Source organism: Falco naumanni, chromosome 6 (genome assembly GCF_017639655.2).
Source record: "Falco naumanni isolate bFalNau1 chromosome 6, bFalNau1.pat, whole genome shotgun sequence".
NCBI lineage: Eukaryota > Metazoa > Chordata > Aves > Falconiformes > Falconidae > Falco > Falco naumanni.
This window is the reverse complement of record NC_054059.1, coordinates 22,096,345-22,116,456: the sequence shown is the minus strand read 5'-3', so window position 1 is coordinate 22,116,456 and position 20,112 is coordinate 22,096,345. Positions and strand designations below refer to the sequence as shown.

Sequence of the window (20,112 nt, the reverse complement as noted above, 5' to 3'; positions counted from 1 at the left end):
CATCATTTCATAGTAATTTGATTTATATAGTAGTCTGTGCTAGAAAAAATAGTCACCCTACATGAATGGGGAACTTCAAGAGAGACATGCTCCTGAGGACATTTTCTTTCCTGAAGAAACAGAGAAATCATTCTTGTGAAGAAACAGCTTGTTCCTTTCTTTGCCATCTCCTTTCCTGGTAGGAAATACACATCTTTGCATACTACTAGTCCTCACTGTGATGGCTTTAGTTCTAGAGATTGCCAGCTGGGAATAAACCTTGCTGGACATTTTCGTGTCCTGTGCCTGGCCTTAGGAATAGACACAGGAGAAAGCAAAAGAAATATCCCCACCACTGTACCAGTCACAGTCACCTCATTAATTAGAGAAAAGAAGCAAAGTAAGAAATCGGCTCACTGAAGAAATAAAGTGTTCACAAGGGACATAGGTAAAAGGAGGTAAATGTATTAAAATAGAATAAAGGTCAGAATTTTCCCTCACATTTGCATGCAAAACTCCCAGTGATGTGAGAATGAGCTTCCACATGCACTTCTGAGCAGAACTTAGTTTTTACTTTTTTGTTTTTTTTCGTTAGAAGATGAAAATATTTCTGGCCGAGCAGTTCTTTCACTCTCTTAATACATTGGACAACATCCTTGATGATGGCAAACTGGAGCAGCCCCACTGAAGCCATTGGAGCTGTATTAATTTTAAACCTTGTGCTTGGAAACGTATTGAAACCTATGTGTCTTGCAGAAGTGTCATCCAGACAGTTTGTGTGGGGTGGAGAAAAATTAATGTTTTTACAGAGGGTTGAGTTCCATCTTCCTCACAGGACTGGTGCAAGGGCTTAATCAGCTTTGCAATATGTCTTGAACAGGCCGCTCTCCCACCCTGATCTCATTGGAAACAATTTACTAAAGCTTTCTATTTGACAATTAACTTGTAAGAAAGAAAGTACCCATTAATATATAATAATTTTCCTAAAAGTTTTTGTCGTGTTGGTGGGCCAATTTTAGGTACCTCTATTGTCCATTTTATACTATATCTGGTCCCTTTGCATGCACAGGGCTCTGGACTTGAGCTATGTCCTCTGGAGTTTCTAGTGTCTTCTATTGACCTTCCTCTTGCCTTTTTTCATGTAGGCTGTGATATGACACTAAGCACCAGCCATTTCACAACTGATTAGATTCTATAAATTTAGACTCTGTACAGGGTGTTTTTCTGTTATAGAAATGTTTCTGTGAAATAAGAGAACTTTACCTGTCAGGAGACTTCGTTAGGAGTTGTGGGTCCACATCAGTCAACATCTCTCAAAATGAAGCCATAAAAGAGTATCTTAATGGTAAAACATTGCTTACTTATGCCTGTTGGTACTGTAAGACTTTAAATGAAAAGTAGCCTTAGAAATGTACTAGGAGTTTGCAAATCTTTTATTCCTTAAGAGATTTATTTTCCTCAGCTACATGTTCTTTACTGAGTGAGTACCTTGGTCTGATCACTGAGCCACAGTTTTCAGTGGGAAAGAGCATCAAAAACAGATAGGGTAGTTCATCTTTTAATTCTCATGGGAAGTAATAGGTGTTTGATGCTTAAATTGTTTTTCTGTCCTCAAAAATATTCCTGATCATTTTTAACTATGTGGACATATAGGCATTTTGGGCCTGATTCATTAACACAGTGAATTAGTGTGTAATGAAATCTTTGGGCTCCCATTCATATAAACAAATAGCACAGTGAACTGGAAATCTTCCTTTTTGTCTTTGTGATAGATTTCAGAAGAATCAGGGTCAAAACTGATTTATTTTTATTTGTGGTCCAGATGCTGATGCATTGATTGCGGGAGCACCAGGGGCACCGATGGACGTTAAATGCCATGATGCTAACAGAGACTATGTTATTGTTACCTGGAAACCACCAAACACAACCAGCGAGAGCCCAGTCATTGGATATTTTGTTGATAAGTATGTAAACACTGGGATTTATTTCGTTCATTGCCAAAAACATGTATATAATGAAGGAAAAATAATACCATTATGTCCTTCAATAGGGTTCTTTAGATACATATTTACAGACCCTTGGCACTGGTAATAAGTTGCCTGCTATGTTAAATTGCTAGATTGTTCCCTGGCAAACTTTTAGCCCAGATGATCTAGTACCTTCCCAGGCAATTCTGGGCACAGTTTTGGAGTTAGCAAGGGCTGGGGGCCATTCCCAGTAATCATTTGCAGGCAGCTACATTTCATCAGACACTAAAAACATTCAATAATATGGAAGTGGCCAAATAAGAGAATAAGCCCTGGCAATATTTAATTTACAGAAGCCAGAATCCATGGGCATCCTGAATTAGATTTAGCCTCTTAAATCTGTATACTGCAAAAGCTGAAATCCAGGATTTATTACACTATCTTTTTATTTCTGCCTTAACTGTGGTACACCAGGAGCTCAAGGCATGGGCTCCCGGGAGCTGGTAGTTTAAATCAGAATGGCAGTCCTCCCTCCTTCAGCATGCTTTGCACTTTGCTGGGGTTTCAGCTCAGTGCAGGCAGCCAGAGAACAGGGGATCCAAGCTTTGTTTTGCAAGTCTCTTTCCGTGAAGCAGATGCTTGCCCCTTGTAGCCAGAGCAGAACATCTGATACTTAGTGTCTGAAACTGCCAGTCAGCAAAAACATTACTGAAATGATTTCATAATGTATGCTACTCTAGACTTAACAAGCCACGTTTGTAGCTCATTGCTACTTGCTACCCTGTAATTTGGTCTAGTTATGTGACAACTGCCTGAGAACTGCTGGAAAATGTTGACTTGTGAATGGCAGCCAGTATGAGGAAATTAACTTAAGCCCTGGGGACTCTACCACTTATATCCAATTTGTGCAGTGCATAGGTCATGGGAGTATTTCTCCTGTTTTCTGTATAATCTAGTCAGCTGTGCCTTTTGACATTTTGCTTGGATTACTGCAGTGCCAGGGAGCCCTGGATTATGACCCTATTTTTCCTGTCACTGTCAGGGCAAAAGGCAGTCTTCTCCACAGAAGTTTATAGTAGTAGGACAGAAAACAGATATATACACACAAAGGAGTCAGTATAAGGGCATCATTCTGCTTCCTAATGGCTCTTACACTCCATGGCCTGAGCATTGTTGGATGAAAAAGCACAAAGATGTTTGCTTAAAAAATTGACAAGAAAGAGATGGAAAAGATTAAGTGAATGTTACAATTTCATCATGTTCTTTGCAGATGCATGTTAAAAATAAGAGTAACTTGTTCTTTATATCACAAAGAAGAGAACCAAATGGAAGGGAACCAGGAAGTTGAAAAGGCCAAAAACCATGCAGGAAAAATTACCTTTGAGATTGTATTATGAATAAATATGAGCAAGGTGGGAACTGGTTGTCTGATCAGAGGAAAGAGTATATAAAATGTGTGACTTTCATTAATGAGGTGTATGGTTTAGTTCCTCAGCTTAGTGAGGATGACTTCTGAGATTCTGACTTGGTGTGTGTATTTATTGTGGGATGATACTGATAAATGCTGTCTTTTGCTACTCCAAGATGTGAAGTAGGTTTGGAAAACTGGGTCCAGTGCAATGATACTCCTGTAAAAATCTGCAAGTATCCTGTGACTGGTCTTTATGAGGGACGGTCTTACATATTCCGCGTGAGAGCAGTGAACAGTGCTGGCATTAGCAGGCCTTCTCGAGTCTCTGAACCAGTTGCAGCTCTTGACCCTGTTGACCTGGAGAGAACACAAAGTAGGTTATGCAACGCTGAAACATACGTTGAATATTTGATCTTGTGGGGTTTTTTTCTGTTTGTTTGTTTTTAAGATCCTGTTTATTTAGTTAACTTAAGGAGCAGGATTTATTTCTTCTTTGTTGAATATCTGACTAATTTCAAGGTGGGGGATGTAGCTGGAATGGCAAGGTTCATACAATTTGGCAGAACCTGGCGAATCCATCTCTGTTATGGGTGGTTTTTCTCAGCTTTAAATATATACACACATTATCACAAGGGGCAATGTTTTAGAGAGAGCTAATATGCCCTGTTGCATTTATCCACATCTTTTTTTCTCAGTGTAGTGCCATTGCTGGCGCAAAGCCCCCATGGTACAGGTTGTGGGGTCTCTGATACTGTGAATTTTCTGGCAGATGGCAAAAGTCAATCTATCTGATGAACAAGCTCTTTCTGAAAGCTGTTGTGCTCAAGGTCACTGCAGGTTGCAAAGGAGCCTTATGAGAGGTTCTTCATGAACAGAGTAAGCTGGCTGGCCACGGGGAGTAGTTTGATTGGTTTAGCCTTGTCCTAAACTCCTGTACGGACTCTGTATATTGTGTATTTGCACACTTTCTGTTTTGTGTGCCCCTTTTACTCAGAAGGGAATTAAACTCATTATGAAGACTGCAGAGCACTGCCCCAATGTTGTTTGTAAAATCTGACTTGAATATGCTATGTTTCCATTACCTTTATGATTAATTCCTATAACAGAAGTCCAGTTCATAGTACAATTGTTTACTAATTTTCCACAGAACCGAATGCCTGTACTGTGACTATAATTCTTGCTTTTTAGAACATCTTTAAAAAGTACTGTCTTACCATGCTCTGTTTTCCTATGAAAGTGAATGAACCAGCGTACGACTTTGAGTTGACCCCATCTGGGGAAAGATTTACTAACAATGTTATAGAAATAGAGGTATACAGGCTTTTGAACAGGTGATGAACAATAATTTGCAGAATTTGTGAATATATTAAACTGATTCAAGAAATTAATTGGCTATTTTAATTAACAGCTATTTCTGTGGATGAAGGGCGAAAGATTGTGATCAGTAAGGATGACCTTGAAGGTAAGTAGCTTTCCTATGATTTTAGTCCATCTGCTTATATTTCAGGAATGTAGCATCATAATTAGAAACATAGCTTGAAAAGAAATCCATCTAGTGAGTAAACTCTTTATAATAATAAATAAAAATAGATATTCTGGCTTGCAAGTCTGAAAGAACACAAGCAAAAAGTGAGGTCTAAAAGGACAGAGAACACACTCTCAACAGCACTACTTTCATTATGTGCTGACAGCATCTCCTCACCTTTTTTGCTTCAGCTAGTGCTAAGCTGAGCTTAACAAGCTGAATATTGCATTTGATTGCTCATATCTCCCTTTCTCCTACCCTTCTGTGAGCCAAATACAGCTTTTTTAGAGTGAATTTGATGATCTGAACAAGTTATTTCCATTTTCATAAAAACCTACACTATCCATCCCAATTCTTTAATATATATCTCTCTATATTATATAGATATATCTATCTGAATAGGGAGGTTGTTCTTAAGGTTAAGGTTATGTACTAAATATTGTTTTTCCTCAGGAGAATGGGAGAGGTCACTGCCAACTTTTGAGATACAGCCTGAATTTCTCCTGTCTTTGCCTGTTTCTATACGTGGTGATTATTTTTTTAGACTTGGCTAATGATCTTTTTTTTTTCACTTAAACTGTCAAAAATGTTAATGGTAATGGCTCAGCAGTAAAAATGTCTGTGTACTCTCTTCCACAAAGTTCATAAAGCTTTAACAGTATGTGATTATTGAATAACATAGAAAAAGAGAAATCACCTGAGAACAGGTGTAGTTTGAAGGAGAATCAGACATTAAATGGTTTCCCCAGCGCAAGGGCAGGACAGATGAAGTTTCTCTATTTTTACAGTGGTCTAAAATGAATTGATAGGGGTACTATAGGATCAGAATCATGTTATAGGATCAGAATACATTTGTCTTACTTCTTTGGCTTCACAGAACATACTTCTGCGCTCAGGGCTGCCTGAGAATGATCAGAGGCATTAAATGGCCACTCTGGCATAAGCATTAATGTTGGCATTTGGATTTCTGTTACATGAATGTGCGCAGTTAATAAATGAGTATGAATATCCAAATACCATTGTTTAAATAGATCACTACTTTCACCTGCAAGATTGGAAACCATTTCTGAAAAAGTGATCTCATAGATCACAAATGGATTTCCTTTTTAGTGCTGGATCACCTTCCATTCTGGAAGAGCAGACTGTACCATCATGTTAGATCATTACAAATCATGTCATCTTTGGGTTTTCAGGGATGTAAGTTAAAATGTTCAGTTATGTAGAAACCAATTTGAAACCTTTTGACTTTATGCATTATGCTGTGAAGGTTTATTGTAATTTTCTTGACTGTATGTGCCTTTCTTAAAGAAAAAGTGTATAAAAGAAGTCAATATAGAAAGCATTGACAGAAAATAATTTTTCTTTGGATATGTCAGTTTGTTTTTAAAAAAGTCTGGCTTTGTTTGGGAAACGTGTATGATGAAATAACTTCAGTGCACCTTTTGAGCCTGGTTGGTTCTACAGATGTTTATAAACTGTTAAAAAATCACTTCCATGATTTAGATATTATTATTGAAACATTTTTTTAAATATAAAATCCTGAGCATTTAGAGGATATATGCTCCTTGCTAGCCTGAGAAGTGGCAAAAGGTACCTTAAAAGAACAAAACTTTTTGCTTTCTCTATTGCAAACCATAAAATAAAATATTTGTAGGTATCTGCTGAGTTGCCGTTTCTGACCTGTTACCAAGAAGAAGCTTCTTCAGGGCTGTGTAGCTATGCCTGAAGCAGTCCATCATAGATCCTAGCCTCTCCTGTCTAATATGGGTTTACACCATTGTAATTGCTTGGGCAGCAAAACTGGTGGCTTCTTAGACTGCAATGGGTGAGCATGATCACAAAGAGCCACACTAAATTCCTCCAGCCTGGCCCAGGGTACTCAGCTCCTGCCTCGTAACCCTGCAGAGTGAGTGAGGAGAGGGTTTGATTAGGCCACACCAGCTGGTTGAGTCACCAGAGGGCTGGTGACATACTTTTATGTGTTTGATCCACGTCTATATGGTTGCCAATACTATCATGTTACAGCGTACATTGCTGATAGGTTCTGCTTTCCACTTTGTTTTAAGCTGCTTTTCTGCTTACTGTTCATCCCTTCCAGATATCTTCTTCTAGTCTCACTTCTTGTAATAACCCTTTAGACTTCTGCCTTTGATCAAAAAATATCTCTTGTTTGCATATAGTGAGTAGGGTTTTTTTTCTAAGGAATTCTGTCCAGCAGATCAAATGTGATCAAAGAAACAAAATGTGACAAATGCACAGGTTTTCAGGGGGCAGATTTAATTTTTACTGAAAAAGTAAATAACTAGCTTTTAAAACTGATGCTTTATTTCTTAGAATTTTGTTGAAGTGGGCAAGTGAGCTGCACAGATGATACCGTAGCCCCTAATAGCTGAGCATTGCACTGCAGGGTGGGACTTCAGAAAGATGAGCTGTGGCATGAGTGCTGACCCAAGGGTTAATCTGCTGTTTAACACTCACTACATTTATTGCTCTTCCAGGCGACATTCAGATTCCAGGCCCTCCCACCAATGTACATGCTTCAGAAATCAGCAAAACATATGTTGTACTCAGCTGGGATCCACCTGTTCCCCGTGGCAGGGAGCCACTGACGTATTTCATTGAGAAGGTACTGTACTGTACAGTGGTGGCATTCAGCTGTAAGGTGTTCCATTGCTGCGTGCAATTACATTCAACTAATTTTTAGAACTACAGAATGAACAATAAACCTAACAATTTCTGTGGTCTCACAGGATTTGGCAATAGGATGTTAGAGAAGCATGGACAATCGAATCTCTTATTACATGATTTAATGAGCATTGAAATTCAAGGTCCGGGAAAAAGAATGCTCCTGTGCTATTTGCTTACTGTTGTCTAAAATGAAAAGAAACTACATGTGTAAGGTAGAGGTTTAATAGAAAAATCTTAAGATTTTACAATCCTAACAGGCAAGACTGGGAAGTTTGCAGTCTGCTTGTATTAAAGGGAAGTTTCTGATAGTCCTGTGGTAGAGCAAGGAATAAACAGCAACTCATAATTTGATCCTCACTTTCCTTTTTGCAGGCTTATGACACTCTCTGCTATACCCTGACATTTCCAATTTATTCCCTGTAAGGTCAGTGGAGAGGCAGATGCCTTTCTCAAGTTCGCTGCTCCCTGGTAGCCTTCATAGCTACCTTCTTCTTCCCTTTGACTTGACAGGGGACTGCAGTGATTACAGTGGGAGAGGTCTGTTCTTCTCCCATCTAAGCTACTAAGATTTAGATACATCTGTTCCCTGAGCCAGGTTTTTAAATTAAGTATTTTGGATTATAGCCAGAAGTCATAATCTTTCTTCCTTGCTACAAAGTTTCCCCAGTAGGTAAATTGGGCATAGTACCTGACCTCTAAAACCCTTACATGCCAAACTATACTTAGTTTTTATGAATTATGCCTTTAGCATATACCCCATCTTAATGATCCACAAATATTAAAACTGTCCGTAAAACTGGACACATTCAATTTGCATCTTTCATATTGTGACAGCCTTTTCTCAGGGCTTTACCATGTCATTTTTTTCTTCTCACATCTGTCAAGAATATCCCTCCAAAGTTCATTTCCCAGACAATCATTCTGTTCACATCACTCCTCTTTTTACAGCCCCCATCTTGTCTTTTCCTTCATTACAGTCAAAACTACCCCTTCAAAAGGCCTTCACAGCCCATGCCTACATTCTTCATCATCCGTTACCATCTGGGTGTTGAACCAATATGTGTCAAGTGAAGTCCAGTCACTAGATAAATTTCCCAGCAAGCACGTCCATGATTTCTCCCACTCTGTCTTTCACATGCAAAAGAAGAAATGAAAATTTCCATAGAAATAAATATCTAGCTTTCTTTCTGTGCAATAAAATAGCATGTCTTTGTACTTATTTGTGCTTATTCCCACTTGTATACATCCGCTGTTATCGATAAATGTCAAGCATACTGACTTAAGGATTTTGAATCACTCTTGGCATGAAAATATCTTGTTTCCAGAATATGAAGAAATAGCTCAGATAAAAATCTCAGATGTAGATTTACATTGAGTGGACACCTACATTTGATTAGTTGAATTTCATTCTAAGTATGAATTAGAAAATATATATGTATCTGCTTGTTTTGCAGAAATGGCTTTATCTAACCCCAGAAACAGTATAGAGCAATGACAATGATGAACAAGTCTTAATTAAATGCCAAACTTACTGAGGGAAAGTGAGAATGAGAACTAAAAGACCATTATTAGAAAGAAAAGGTTCATTATACTAATTAATACCTGAATCTAAAATCTTTTTGCATATAAATAACTTCTACATATGAATAGCTCAGTCAGTTCATAGGTGAATGGTTGTTTTTTGCTTTCCACAGTCATCTGTTAATTTTGAAAAGCACAATTTCTTGTTAATTTATTTAAAATAAGGAAGACTCAGTGCTGAAGAATAAAAATGTGTTTTTAAAGGCTTCAGGAAACACAAAATGGAAATGAGTTCTCTATGCTGTATAGCAATGTTCCCTTGAAATCATTATTTAACAGATAAACCAAATCAAACTACAGAATAAAATGTGATGTTGATTCTTTCCTTTGTGAAAATGAAGTAAAGCAATTAATGTTTTTCATGCCAGAAAGTAAAATATATGGCAAAATAATGCTTATTTAATATTTCCATATTTTTATGATGAAAAAACGGATGTTATATTTCTTTTTTTCTGTTAAGAACACTAGGTGGATTCAGTATCTATGAAAATATTTTGATATATGGGCCCCAGCTGTTTACATTTTTATTATTTATCTATAGTAGGCCTCATTATACACAAGGTAGTTTCCAAGCACCCATGAAACACTTCCTCCTCTAAGAAGTTCATGGTCTATCAGGTTTTGTTCCCAGACTCTCTGTTCCAGAATTTTATAAACTTTTAATTTGTATGCACCTTTCTGTGCTTGAACAAAATTTTATTTAAGCTATTTACTGGGCACTTGGGTTTTACTAAAGTTGTTGAAAGAATCCATGACTAATTTCTGTTTTGGACCAACAGTTTATCTAGGGAACCTAATGGACGGCAGACTTCTCTCAGAGTGCTGGTTTTCTGGCTTTCTTCCACGTGCAGTTGCGGTGATGATTAGCTCAGCTGCTGCACTGAGAATATTCGAAAGTAATTATTTCATTTGATGAATGTTTTTAGGGACATGAACTTACTTAATATAATAAATAAAGATAAAGCAGTGAGTAAAATAGCATCCCCTTCCCTACCTTTCTTCAGAATTTGGATTAGGACTTGCTTGCTTTATACTGAACCTTTGGGTGTTCAAGTGAGTTTTGCAGGACATGAGAGTAATTCTTTTGGGACCAGTCACAGCTGACAGCCGTGGCCCTAAGTGAAGGCTAGCTGTATGTACAAGTGTGCATATATTGAAGTCTAGACAGGCAGGGAGACAGTGAGGTATTCAGACCCTTTTGCAGAGTAATGAAATGCATGAGCTATGAAAATTTGCATATGTTAAAGTGAGGTATTTGAGAGTGACCCTTCTCTCATAGCTATGAAATAAATTCATGACAAGATGCAATGTTCATTTTTGACAGTTCACAGAAGTGATTCACAGCTTTTTTTTTTTTTTTTTTTTTTTAGTCTATGGTTGGCAGTGGAAGCTGGCAAAGAGTCAATGCACAGGTTGCAGTAAAATCTCCTCGCTATGCAGTGTTTGACCTTGCAGAAGGAAAATCGTATGTTTTCCGAGTCTTGTCAGCAAACAAGCATGGCATCAGCGATCCATCTGAAATCACAGAACCTATTCAACCACAAGATACTGTTGGTAAGGCATTAATTGTAAGGTATTAATATTAAATACAATTCATATTTTACAAAATGGAAATAGAGAACTCTCATTATAGTTAGATTAGTATAATTACAAGAATAGTAATCAAATCAATTTGTGTTCAATACTGTAAATAATTTCAAAAAGACCAAGATGCTAACTTTTAGAAACATTCCAAAACTTTCTTAATAATCACGTCTCCTTGCTGAGACTAATAATTGTTAAAAAATTAAATTAATTTTAGGTTTTTATTCTTCAGAGTGCTCTATTAATGTGACTTGTAAAAAAATAGGATAATACAGGTTAATTGCTAACTTAATGATTGTATTGTCTGGCTCAGGTAATTATATACTACCTAATTCCCTACAGTTTCAGCTAGATAAGGTAGCCTTTCATTTCTTTCTTAGTATTCTAAATTGCAAATTACTGCTGATGCAGAATTCCTATGTCATGCAAATGACTGGATTTCAGGGGTAGGGGAAAGATACATCTACATATTCAGTGGTAACTTACAAATGAAAAGTGTTTATCTTGGGGCCACTTTCACAAACACAAGTGAAAATTTAGGGAGTGGTTACTCATCATGTTGCTCAAATATTTGGTTTGCTCTTGCAGTTTTGCAGGGGTCACATATAACAGCCCCATGTATTGACAGCTGTCACCTTAAGAGCACAGATTTTACTAGCACACTTGCTGGAAATATGAGAAATATTTACAGTATCTGATATACCATAGTTCACTAAATGTTGATAGACATAGCCTTCTTAATGTTTACCATTATTTTAAGAAATGTAATCCATCACCTTTAACTTTGTCTATAGCTATACATAATGAGATAAAAACATCTTTTGCTTTTATGTATTCTTGATTTGATGTCTCATTAATGCATATAAATTATTTAAACCATTCCACATGCCCCAAAGTAGGGAAGAAAAACTCTGTATTTATTTCACTTAGTACAGAAAATGGACTATCCCTTAGGGGTTAAAGCAAGATAGCTGAAAGTAGAAAGCAGAATATGGTATTTTAAAGAGAAACTGCAGGAGTATTTTCAGAGGTGGAGTTTATCGCCTGAACTAAAATATATCAGACGCATATGGCCTGTTTTGGTTGCCTGCACATAGCACCATTTGACATTCCTGAGAGTAGCTGAAACAACTTCATGGGGTTGGCAATCATTTTGCAGGAATTATGGGTAGCTTTCTCTCTTGGGCACAAACTTGAGGACGGATGGGGTATCCTAGGCCATCCAAAATTACACTTAATATTATGCAATTGAATTGAGTGGTTAAATAATACGCAGTTTGAAATGAACAGCTACATTTTGATGTTTCCCTGTAGGCATCTACAGGTGCTGTAGATGTCTCTGCTCTCACTGTGGCAACTGCAGGATGGAGCTCCATGCTTATGGAGCTCAATTGGCTGATGTTGCTGAAAGTTGCCCCATGGCACACAGCTACGAAGCATCTACATTGGGGTGAGATGAATAATTTTCAGGACTCTGATCAGATCAACCACTGATCAGAGGCTCAGTTTAATTGACTAAACAGACATCTAGTACATTTTGAAATGCTTTCACCCTTTTCAAAGGGGTGTAGATGTTCAGTGTCTCCTGTGTCATATATGGCAGCTCCATGAAGTCTCAGATGCTCTAAAATGGCCCTAAATGAATTTGTTTGGGTAACTGAATTAAGCCCCAGCTCTTTGATTATAATGGCAGCTTAAGAACATATGATTGTAGACCCAGATAAAGTCCTAAATGTACGTATCTATCTCAAAATGAACTCAATTGATCTTACAGATTTATTGCATAAAGTACAACAGTGGGTAAGTATTATTTTTTTATTGTGAGATTGAAAGACTTAATGAAAAAATGCTGCCTTTCTTTTCTTTCATGCTGCTTGTAGTTCTCTACAGTATATCAATCTGAGGAATTTAAAATGCCTTCAATAGATGAGTGCTGGATGCCTCTCTTAATGTACCATGAAAGGCTGAGACACTGCATTCATTCCTTATATTATGAAAGCTCAGGCATATATTTTATAGAGTACAGACTGTGTGTTGGCCCTTACTAAGATTTTTTTTTTTTTTACATTTAGATCTTGATGTTTCTGGTTCTATTTATGCACATTCAGGGTGTTTAGATCTATATAAACCAACAGTGAACTTTCACTGCATGTAAATGCTACATTGGGAGAACTGTAGTCAACAGAATTAAGGAAGCTTTGTCCGCTTCTGCTTGGTGCTGCTGAGGTTGATCCTGAAGTATTGGTTCCAGTTCTGGCTTCCTTAGACTAGAGGCATGGATGTAGAGGAACAGAGGGACTGGAGAGGGCCAAGGGATGGCAACCAAGATGGCCAGGGACCTAGAGGTTGTGACCTGTGAAGAGAGATGGAGATAGCTGTGCTTGTTTAGTTCGGTGATTTACAAAGATGGAGGTGCGGAACTGTTCTCAGCAATAACAGATAACAAAAAAAAAAAAAAAGAAAAAAAGAAAAAAAAGAGGCAACAGCCACAAATTGTAGCTTAGTAAATTGGGTTGGACATATTTTCTCATCGAAAAAGGTGCAAGAGTGGTGCAATGCTGGAAGAGGTTGTGCAGGGGAGCTGTGAAATTTTCATTGTCAGAAGTTTTCAAGACTTGGACAGACCTGTGACTGACAATTCAGTTTAGTGTTGGAGATAATCCCATTCTTAGTGATGGGTTGGACTAGACAATCCTCAAAGACCCCTTCTAATCAATGTTCCTATGCTTCTGTGAAATCCATCTAGCTAAGTTTAGCTAAACGCTTAGCAGTCAAACATATGTTTAAAGTTGTCCTGAAAAGCTGGCTTTTTCTGAATTGGGGTTGTCATTAGTTGACTGGAAAGCAGTATTTCCTAATACTCATGCTATCACAGCTCTACAGTTTACATGCATTTCTTACTGATGCAGTAGTGTTACATGGACATAACCTATACATAAGCCTCTTTATTTGAAAGAGAACTTTTGAGAGAGAACATTTTCATATCTGTACGTCTTTATTCACACTGATATTTGAAAATATGTTCTCCTACAACTCACTGATCAGAAAATCTATATAAAATCAGACAGGTAGGGAGCCTCATCACTTAGAGTAAGTTTAATATAGAAAATATTCTATATAAAAATTTCTATATAAAATAGAAAAATAAATATCTTTATACAATGTATAGAAGTATCCAGACTTACAGTGAAACAAATATACTAAAATGTATCTCATATAGCAATATTAACAAGTCATAGCTGTAGTGATTAAATATGGTAGAAGTATACAGTGTTGCATCTACCTCAGCTTACTTTTATGTATTTCATAGTAGTATATGTTTTCTCTCTTTTTCTTAGTTGTCCCCTCTGCACCTGGTCGAGTAGTGGCAACAAGAAATACAAAAACATCAGTTGTAGTTCAATGGGATAAACCAAAACACGAAGAGGATTTGTATGGCTACTATATTGACTATTCTGTGGTGGGATCAAATCACTGGGAACCTAGTAATCATAAACCTATTAAATATAACAGGTATTGACAGTACTTCTGTATTTTGGGGAGATTTGAAAACTCTAGGATAGTTTTAAGCTAATTTTGGTGTTATCATGGAAGGAGAATGTTGAATGAATGTGAAGAAAAACAGTGTACAGATTCTCAGAGCTAAGCTTTTCAGATTGCAGGGCAGACTTGTGGTGTGTCATGCCCCCCACCTCCCTCCTTTTTTTAAAAAAAAATTCTCCAAAGGGAAGCATCTTTTGTGTATTCCATGACTTTTGAGTTATAAAAGCAGGTTCCAGAGACATGATTCTTTGAGTATGCATAAGATGAATGACTTTCTAAAAGTCTGAATTGTGTTGTGGGATAAACAGAGCTGATGCACATGAGGAAGACTATGAGAAGAAGAGGGAACTCAGAAGCTTCCCCGTACTCTGTGGACATCAGGGCAAAAGGGCAGGACGTGTCTGCTATAAATATGGTAGGGAAAGTGCTTTGGCTGCTGGCACTACTGTGCAGGAAATCCAAGCGTCCTGTCCCAGAAACATCAGGGCTCCCTGACCTGCTAAATCTATGGGTAAAGGATAGTAGCCCCTTTTTCTAGTTCCCTTGTCATCATGCTAGCTCTGTCTGTATTTCTGATGATTTTTTTACTCACTCCTGAAAATATTATACTTCATTATGTGATTCTTCAAGTAATTTCCTGTGTGATAATCATGTTTAATTTTATTGTAATCATTCACCAAATGCAAAGTTTAGATGCGTAATTTGTATTTTCTTATGGACATGTAACAAATACATCATGTTTTTTAGTGTATTTTGTCAGTTATTAATTAATTTTGAGTGAGTATTCTGCCAAATCCTTTGACCAAGTAGTCAAGGAATTTGATCAAAGAAAATGTAGAGGCTAATTCTTCATCAAAGGGATTGGGACAGCACAAAAATAAGAAAAAACAATTCATTTGTTCATATATGAACATATCCTACAATAAGGCAGTTCTGACTATTGTGCTACAGTAATTATCTAGAACCTCAGCTCAAAACTGAAAGCTGGTTTTGATAGTGACTATGAAAACACAGTGAAAAATATACTCCCTTCCCAGAATAGATTAGAGTTGAGCAAGCCAAAGTTCAGAGGGATTATATCGCTAGTTTATCTGACTCTACCCGGTACATCAGCAATAGCAATTTAATGAGTACTGTGACTTTTATTCCAGTGTCCCATCCAATTACATTGTATGTTGTTGTATTATATTGTAAGTCATTGCATCACAGTTTCCCTCTTAGAAATATAGTCCTTTGTGAAGCACTCATGCAGTTGAGTTTTCTGTTTGTTGCCAGGATTTCATGTTACAGCACGGAATGGTGCCTATAAAATATAAACTAATATGTGATCCTATTGTTTTAACCCAGGTTTGTTGTTCATGGTTTGGAAACCGGAGAGCAGTATGTCTTCCGTGTGAAAGCTGTGAATGCTGTAGGATTCAGTGAAAACTCACAGGAGTCAGAGGCTATAACAGTACAGGCAGCCCTTAGTAAGTATAATTTTGTGCAACTTGACTTCTTGTTTCTTGAATGAATTATGTATTTCCAGCAATCCACTCCTTTGGTCTCATATGTTATAACAGTACATTTTGCAGCATTTAGTACATCCTCTTAGTGACGTTTATGCTCTGGCATGTGGCTGTTCTAGAGAAAAGACATTGTCGTGTTTTTTGGTTTGTTTTTTTATTTTTTTTTTAAGTTATTCATAATGCCTGTTAGAAATATTGGGTCAGATTCACTATAATGATCAGGTTGCTGTCTGTTCCTCAGCTGTAACAAAGAAAACGTGAAACTGGATTGTTAAACAAGTAGCTTCTGGGTGATTTGGAGTAGTGCAAATCAGTTTAGCACAAAATCTGCTCATTAAAAAGAGTTTTAGGAAACTTTATTACTGTGTGGCTGATACAAAGACAAAATTCCCTTTGGCTGCTTCAGGTTGGAGCACAGTCTACCTCCTGTGGCAACCTGCAAACAAAATTTCAGTGTAAGAACAATCCATTGTGCAGCCTTCAGTGGGAATGATACATGCCGGGTGAAAGGTTGGATAATTATTTAGAACAAAAAGTACACAGATCTGGGCTACTATGATCAAATTTTCATTTCTGCACAGTTTCATTTTCATACTGAAAAATTAAAAATAGAACACCTTTGCCCTATCTGAATGTCCTCCATCTCTTGGAGAAGAAGACCAATAGGCATACTTGTCAGAAATAACCGTCTAAAGGATTTATATTTCATAATGGCTATTAGAAGATACATTTGGATGAGGTGTTACTGACAAACTTACTCTATTTGATTTTTTCAGGAAAAAGTGTGTCTCATATGGGTAGGTGGTACATGGCACATCTATCACCCCTGTGTTGTAAATGCACTTGCACCTTTTATTTTGTCACTGTGTGTTTTGAGGATGAGGGTTGCATGGGGTATGTCACCAAGCTCAAAGCACGTGGATCTTACACACACTCTTATGGGATGTGGATGGTTTTTACCTATTTTGATAGCCTTAACAGAAATTTAGCAGGACTATTTATAGGTGACTTACATTAGCATGGATAGAATCTTCCTGTAGTATTATTTTAAAGGTATGTTTAGGAGTTTGCTATGGTCATTCTAATTTACCAAGAAGCAGTAATAATTGCAAAGGCCATATTTTATGGCTGCTGAGTATACCACCACATTTGAAAAAAAGAACAAATCAGTTCTGCTGATTATTATCCATTTTCATGCTGATCATTAGTACAGCTACAAGATCAGGGACTGTATTAAAGGCCTCTGCCAAAATATTCTCTTCTGAATGAGGTAAGCTACATTCTCTCAAGTTATACTCATAATTCAACTGAAAATATCATATGAGCTTTAGGGGCAGGAGCTTAGCCTGTGCTGACTGCAGCACAACAGGGTCAAGAAAGGGTAACTTTGGGCAAAATTTCATGCATGGATGGCAAATACAAAACAGTGTCTGCTAGAAAGGTGTTTGTTAGTGGTAGGGGCATAAAAAACTCAGGAAAACAGTTTTCTTCATCTCTAGGAGGATGTCTGCGTGACACTTCTGCTTCTGCTACAGATGGGAGTAAACTCATGCAGGTCAACTCATGAAGGAAGTGTCTTTTCTGCCTCAGCATAGGTTAAGTTAGTGAAAGTCTAGATTTTTTCTATACCTTACAGGGCAGAAAGCACTCCCAGTCTGAAATAGGCATCTAGTAGGGGGACAGGAGAGGGAAACCATGAAGTCCATAGATCAGACAATCATGACTTAATTTCATTCAAGTTCAAGCCGCCTTCTTATTTTTTTTTCTTATTGGGTGATTCTTACTGTATTGCAAAAGCACTTGAGCAGCTTATTTGTTTCTTAACAGGAAAAGATCTGGTTAATTTCAATCTTCTAACAATATTTGGTCTGGAGACATTTTTGCTGGCATTATCATTTCCATACCAAAGATAATCTATTCCTTCTTGCTATCTCATGAGAGGGCAGCACATTAGGCAGATGTTTCAAAAACTTCCATGTTTATGTCTGAAGATAAAATTAATGTTGATTAACAGCTTTACAACTGCTTTGTTACTTATATGTTTCTGATAGCAGTATGCTGCAGGGAAAAAAAAAAAAAAAAGCTGTACAAAAAATGCTAAACAACTTCTACACTGCAGTGTTTTAGACTCTGTCCTAACTCTCAGGTTGCTTATTTCCTTTATAGCTTGTCCATCATATCCTCATGGTATCACACTTCTGAACTGTGATGGTCATTCAATGACCCTTGGCTGGAAAGCACCGAAGTACAGTGGAGGTTCACCAATCCTTGGTTACTATATGGATAAGCGGGAAGCTAACCATCAAAACTGGCATGAAGTCAATTCCTCCCTTATTACCCAGACGATTTATACGGTTGGTACTTTTTAATCCTTATCTTTCTGGCATTGATGTGCACCATTTCTTTGCTTTTGGCGGAGTTCTACTTTCTTGCAGAAAAATTACTGTAACAAAACCAAGTCCTTCCATTTTGTATTTTGGAGTGCAACAAGCCTAAAAACTGGATTAGAGAATCAGTGCCATCCTGTGCTATGATATTCCAATAAGGCCATTCAGATGAGGAAATTTTTGAGGTGAAAGGTGTAAAGCACATTTTTTACATAGAACAGGATGAGCTTTAAAATGCTTCATAAAGTAAATTAATTAATGAGCACTATATATATCGCCAGTATAATAACATGCAGAGAAAGGATGGAAGCATTTAGCAGGACAGATCACAGAATCACAGAATGGTTGGGGTTGGAAGGGACCTCTGGAGATCATCTTTTCTAACCCCCTGCTAAAGCAGGTTCTTCTAGAGCAGATTGCACAGAATTGTGTCCAGGGGATTTTGAATGTCTCCAGAGAAGGAGACTCCACAGCCCCTCTGGGCAGCCTGTGCCAGGGCTCTGCCATCCTCAAAGGAAAGAAGTTCTTCCTCATATTCAGGTGGAACTCCCTGTGTTGCAGTTTGTACCCATTGCCCCTTGTCCTGTCACTGGGCACCACTGAAAAGAGCCCGGCCCCATCCTCTTGGCACTCGCTCTTAAGATATTTCTAGACATTGGTAAGATCCCCTCTTAGTCTTCTCTTCCCCAGGCCCAGCTCTCTCAGCCTTCCCTCATAAGAGAGAAGCTCGAGCCCCCTCATCATCTGTGTATCCCTCCACTGGGCCCTCTCCAGTAGTTCCCAGTCTCTCTTGAACTGGGGAGCCCAGCACTGGACACAGCACCCCAGATGTGGCCTCACTGGGACAGAGCAGAGGGGCAGGATCACCTCCCTCCACCTGCTGGCCATGATCCTCCTGATGCACCCCAGGGTCCCACTGGCCTTGGCCACCAGGGCACACTGCTGGCCCATGGGCACCTCGCTGCCCACCAGAGCTCCCAGGCCCTTCCCCGCAGAGCTGCCTCCCAGCAGGCCAGCCCCAGCCTGTACTGGTGTGGGGGGTTATTCCTGCCCAGGGGCAGGACCCTCCACTTGCCTTTGCTGAACTCCATGAGGTCCCTCTCCGCCCAGCTCCCCAGCCTGCCCAGGTCTCGCTGAATGGCAGCGCAGCCTGCTGGGGTCTCAGCCACTCCTCCCAGTGCTGTGTCACCAGGAAACGTGCTGAGGGGACACTCTGTCCCTTCATCCAGGGCATTGATGAAGTTGAAGACTGGACCCCTGTACTAACCCCTGGGGAACACCATGAGCTACAGACCTCTAACTAGACTGTGTTGCTGATCACAACCCTCTGAGCTCTGCTATTCAGCCAGTTCTCAGTCCATTTCACTGTCCACCTACCTAACCCACACGTCCTGAGCTTACCTATGAGGGTGTTATGGGAGACAGTGTCAAAAGCCTTGCTGAAGTCAAGGCAGACAAGACCCACTATTGTCCCCTCATCTACCCAGCCAGTCCTTCCACCATAGAAGGCTATCAGGTTGGTCAAGAATGATTTCCCCTTGGTGAACCCATGTTGACTACTCCTGATAACCTTCTTCCACATGCTCAGAGATGACCTCCAGGATAAGCTGTTCCATCACCTTTCCAGGGATAGAGGTGAGGCTGACTAGCCTCTAGTTTCCTGGGTCCTCCTTCCTGCCCTGTTTGAAGACTGGAGTGACACTGCCTTTCCTCCAGTCCTCAGGCACCATTCCTGTTCTCCATGACCTTTCAAAGATGATGGAGAGTGGCTTTGGCAATTACATCTGCCAGCTCCCTCAGCTCTCAGATGTGCAGCCCATTGGGGTTCATGGATTTGTGGGTGTCAGATTTGCCTAAATGACATCTAATCTGATCCTCCTTGACCAAGGGAAAGTCTTACTTTATCTGGACTTTCTTGCCTCCAGGGTCTGGGATTCCT

General features: G+C 38.7%; 1 protein-coding gene across 1 annotated transcript in view; it reads left to right on the top strand.

Moving 5' to 3' along the window:
* Positions 1-20,112, top strand: part of MYOM2 (myomesin 2) — a 77,884-nt gene that overhangs the window by 18,674 nt on the left and 39,098 nt on the right. The window contains exons 10-17 of the mRNA XM_040598167.1: positions 1,802-1,943; positions 3,531-3,730; positions 4,766-4,819; positions 7,381-7,508; positions 10,522-10,705; positions 14,074-14,248; positions 15,626-15,747; positions 17,953-18,140. Of these exons, the coding sequence (XP_040454101.1) occupies positions 1,802-1,943; positions 3,531-3,730; positions 4,766-4,819; positions 7,381-7,508; positions 10,522-10,705; positions 14,074-14,248; positions 15,626-15,747; positions 17,953-18,140 (1,193 nt within the window). The remainder of the gene's footprint in view (positions 1-1,801; positions 1,944-3,530; positions 3,731-4,765; positions 4,820-7,380; positions 7,509-10,521; positions 10,706-14,073; positions 14,249-15,625; positions 15,748-17,952; positions 18,141-20,112) is intronic.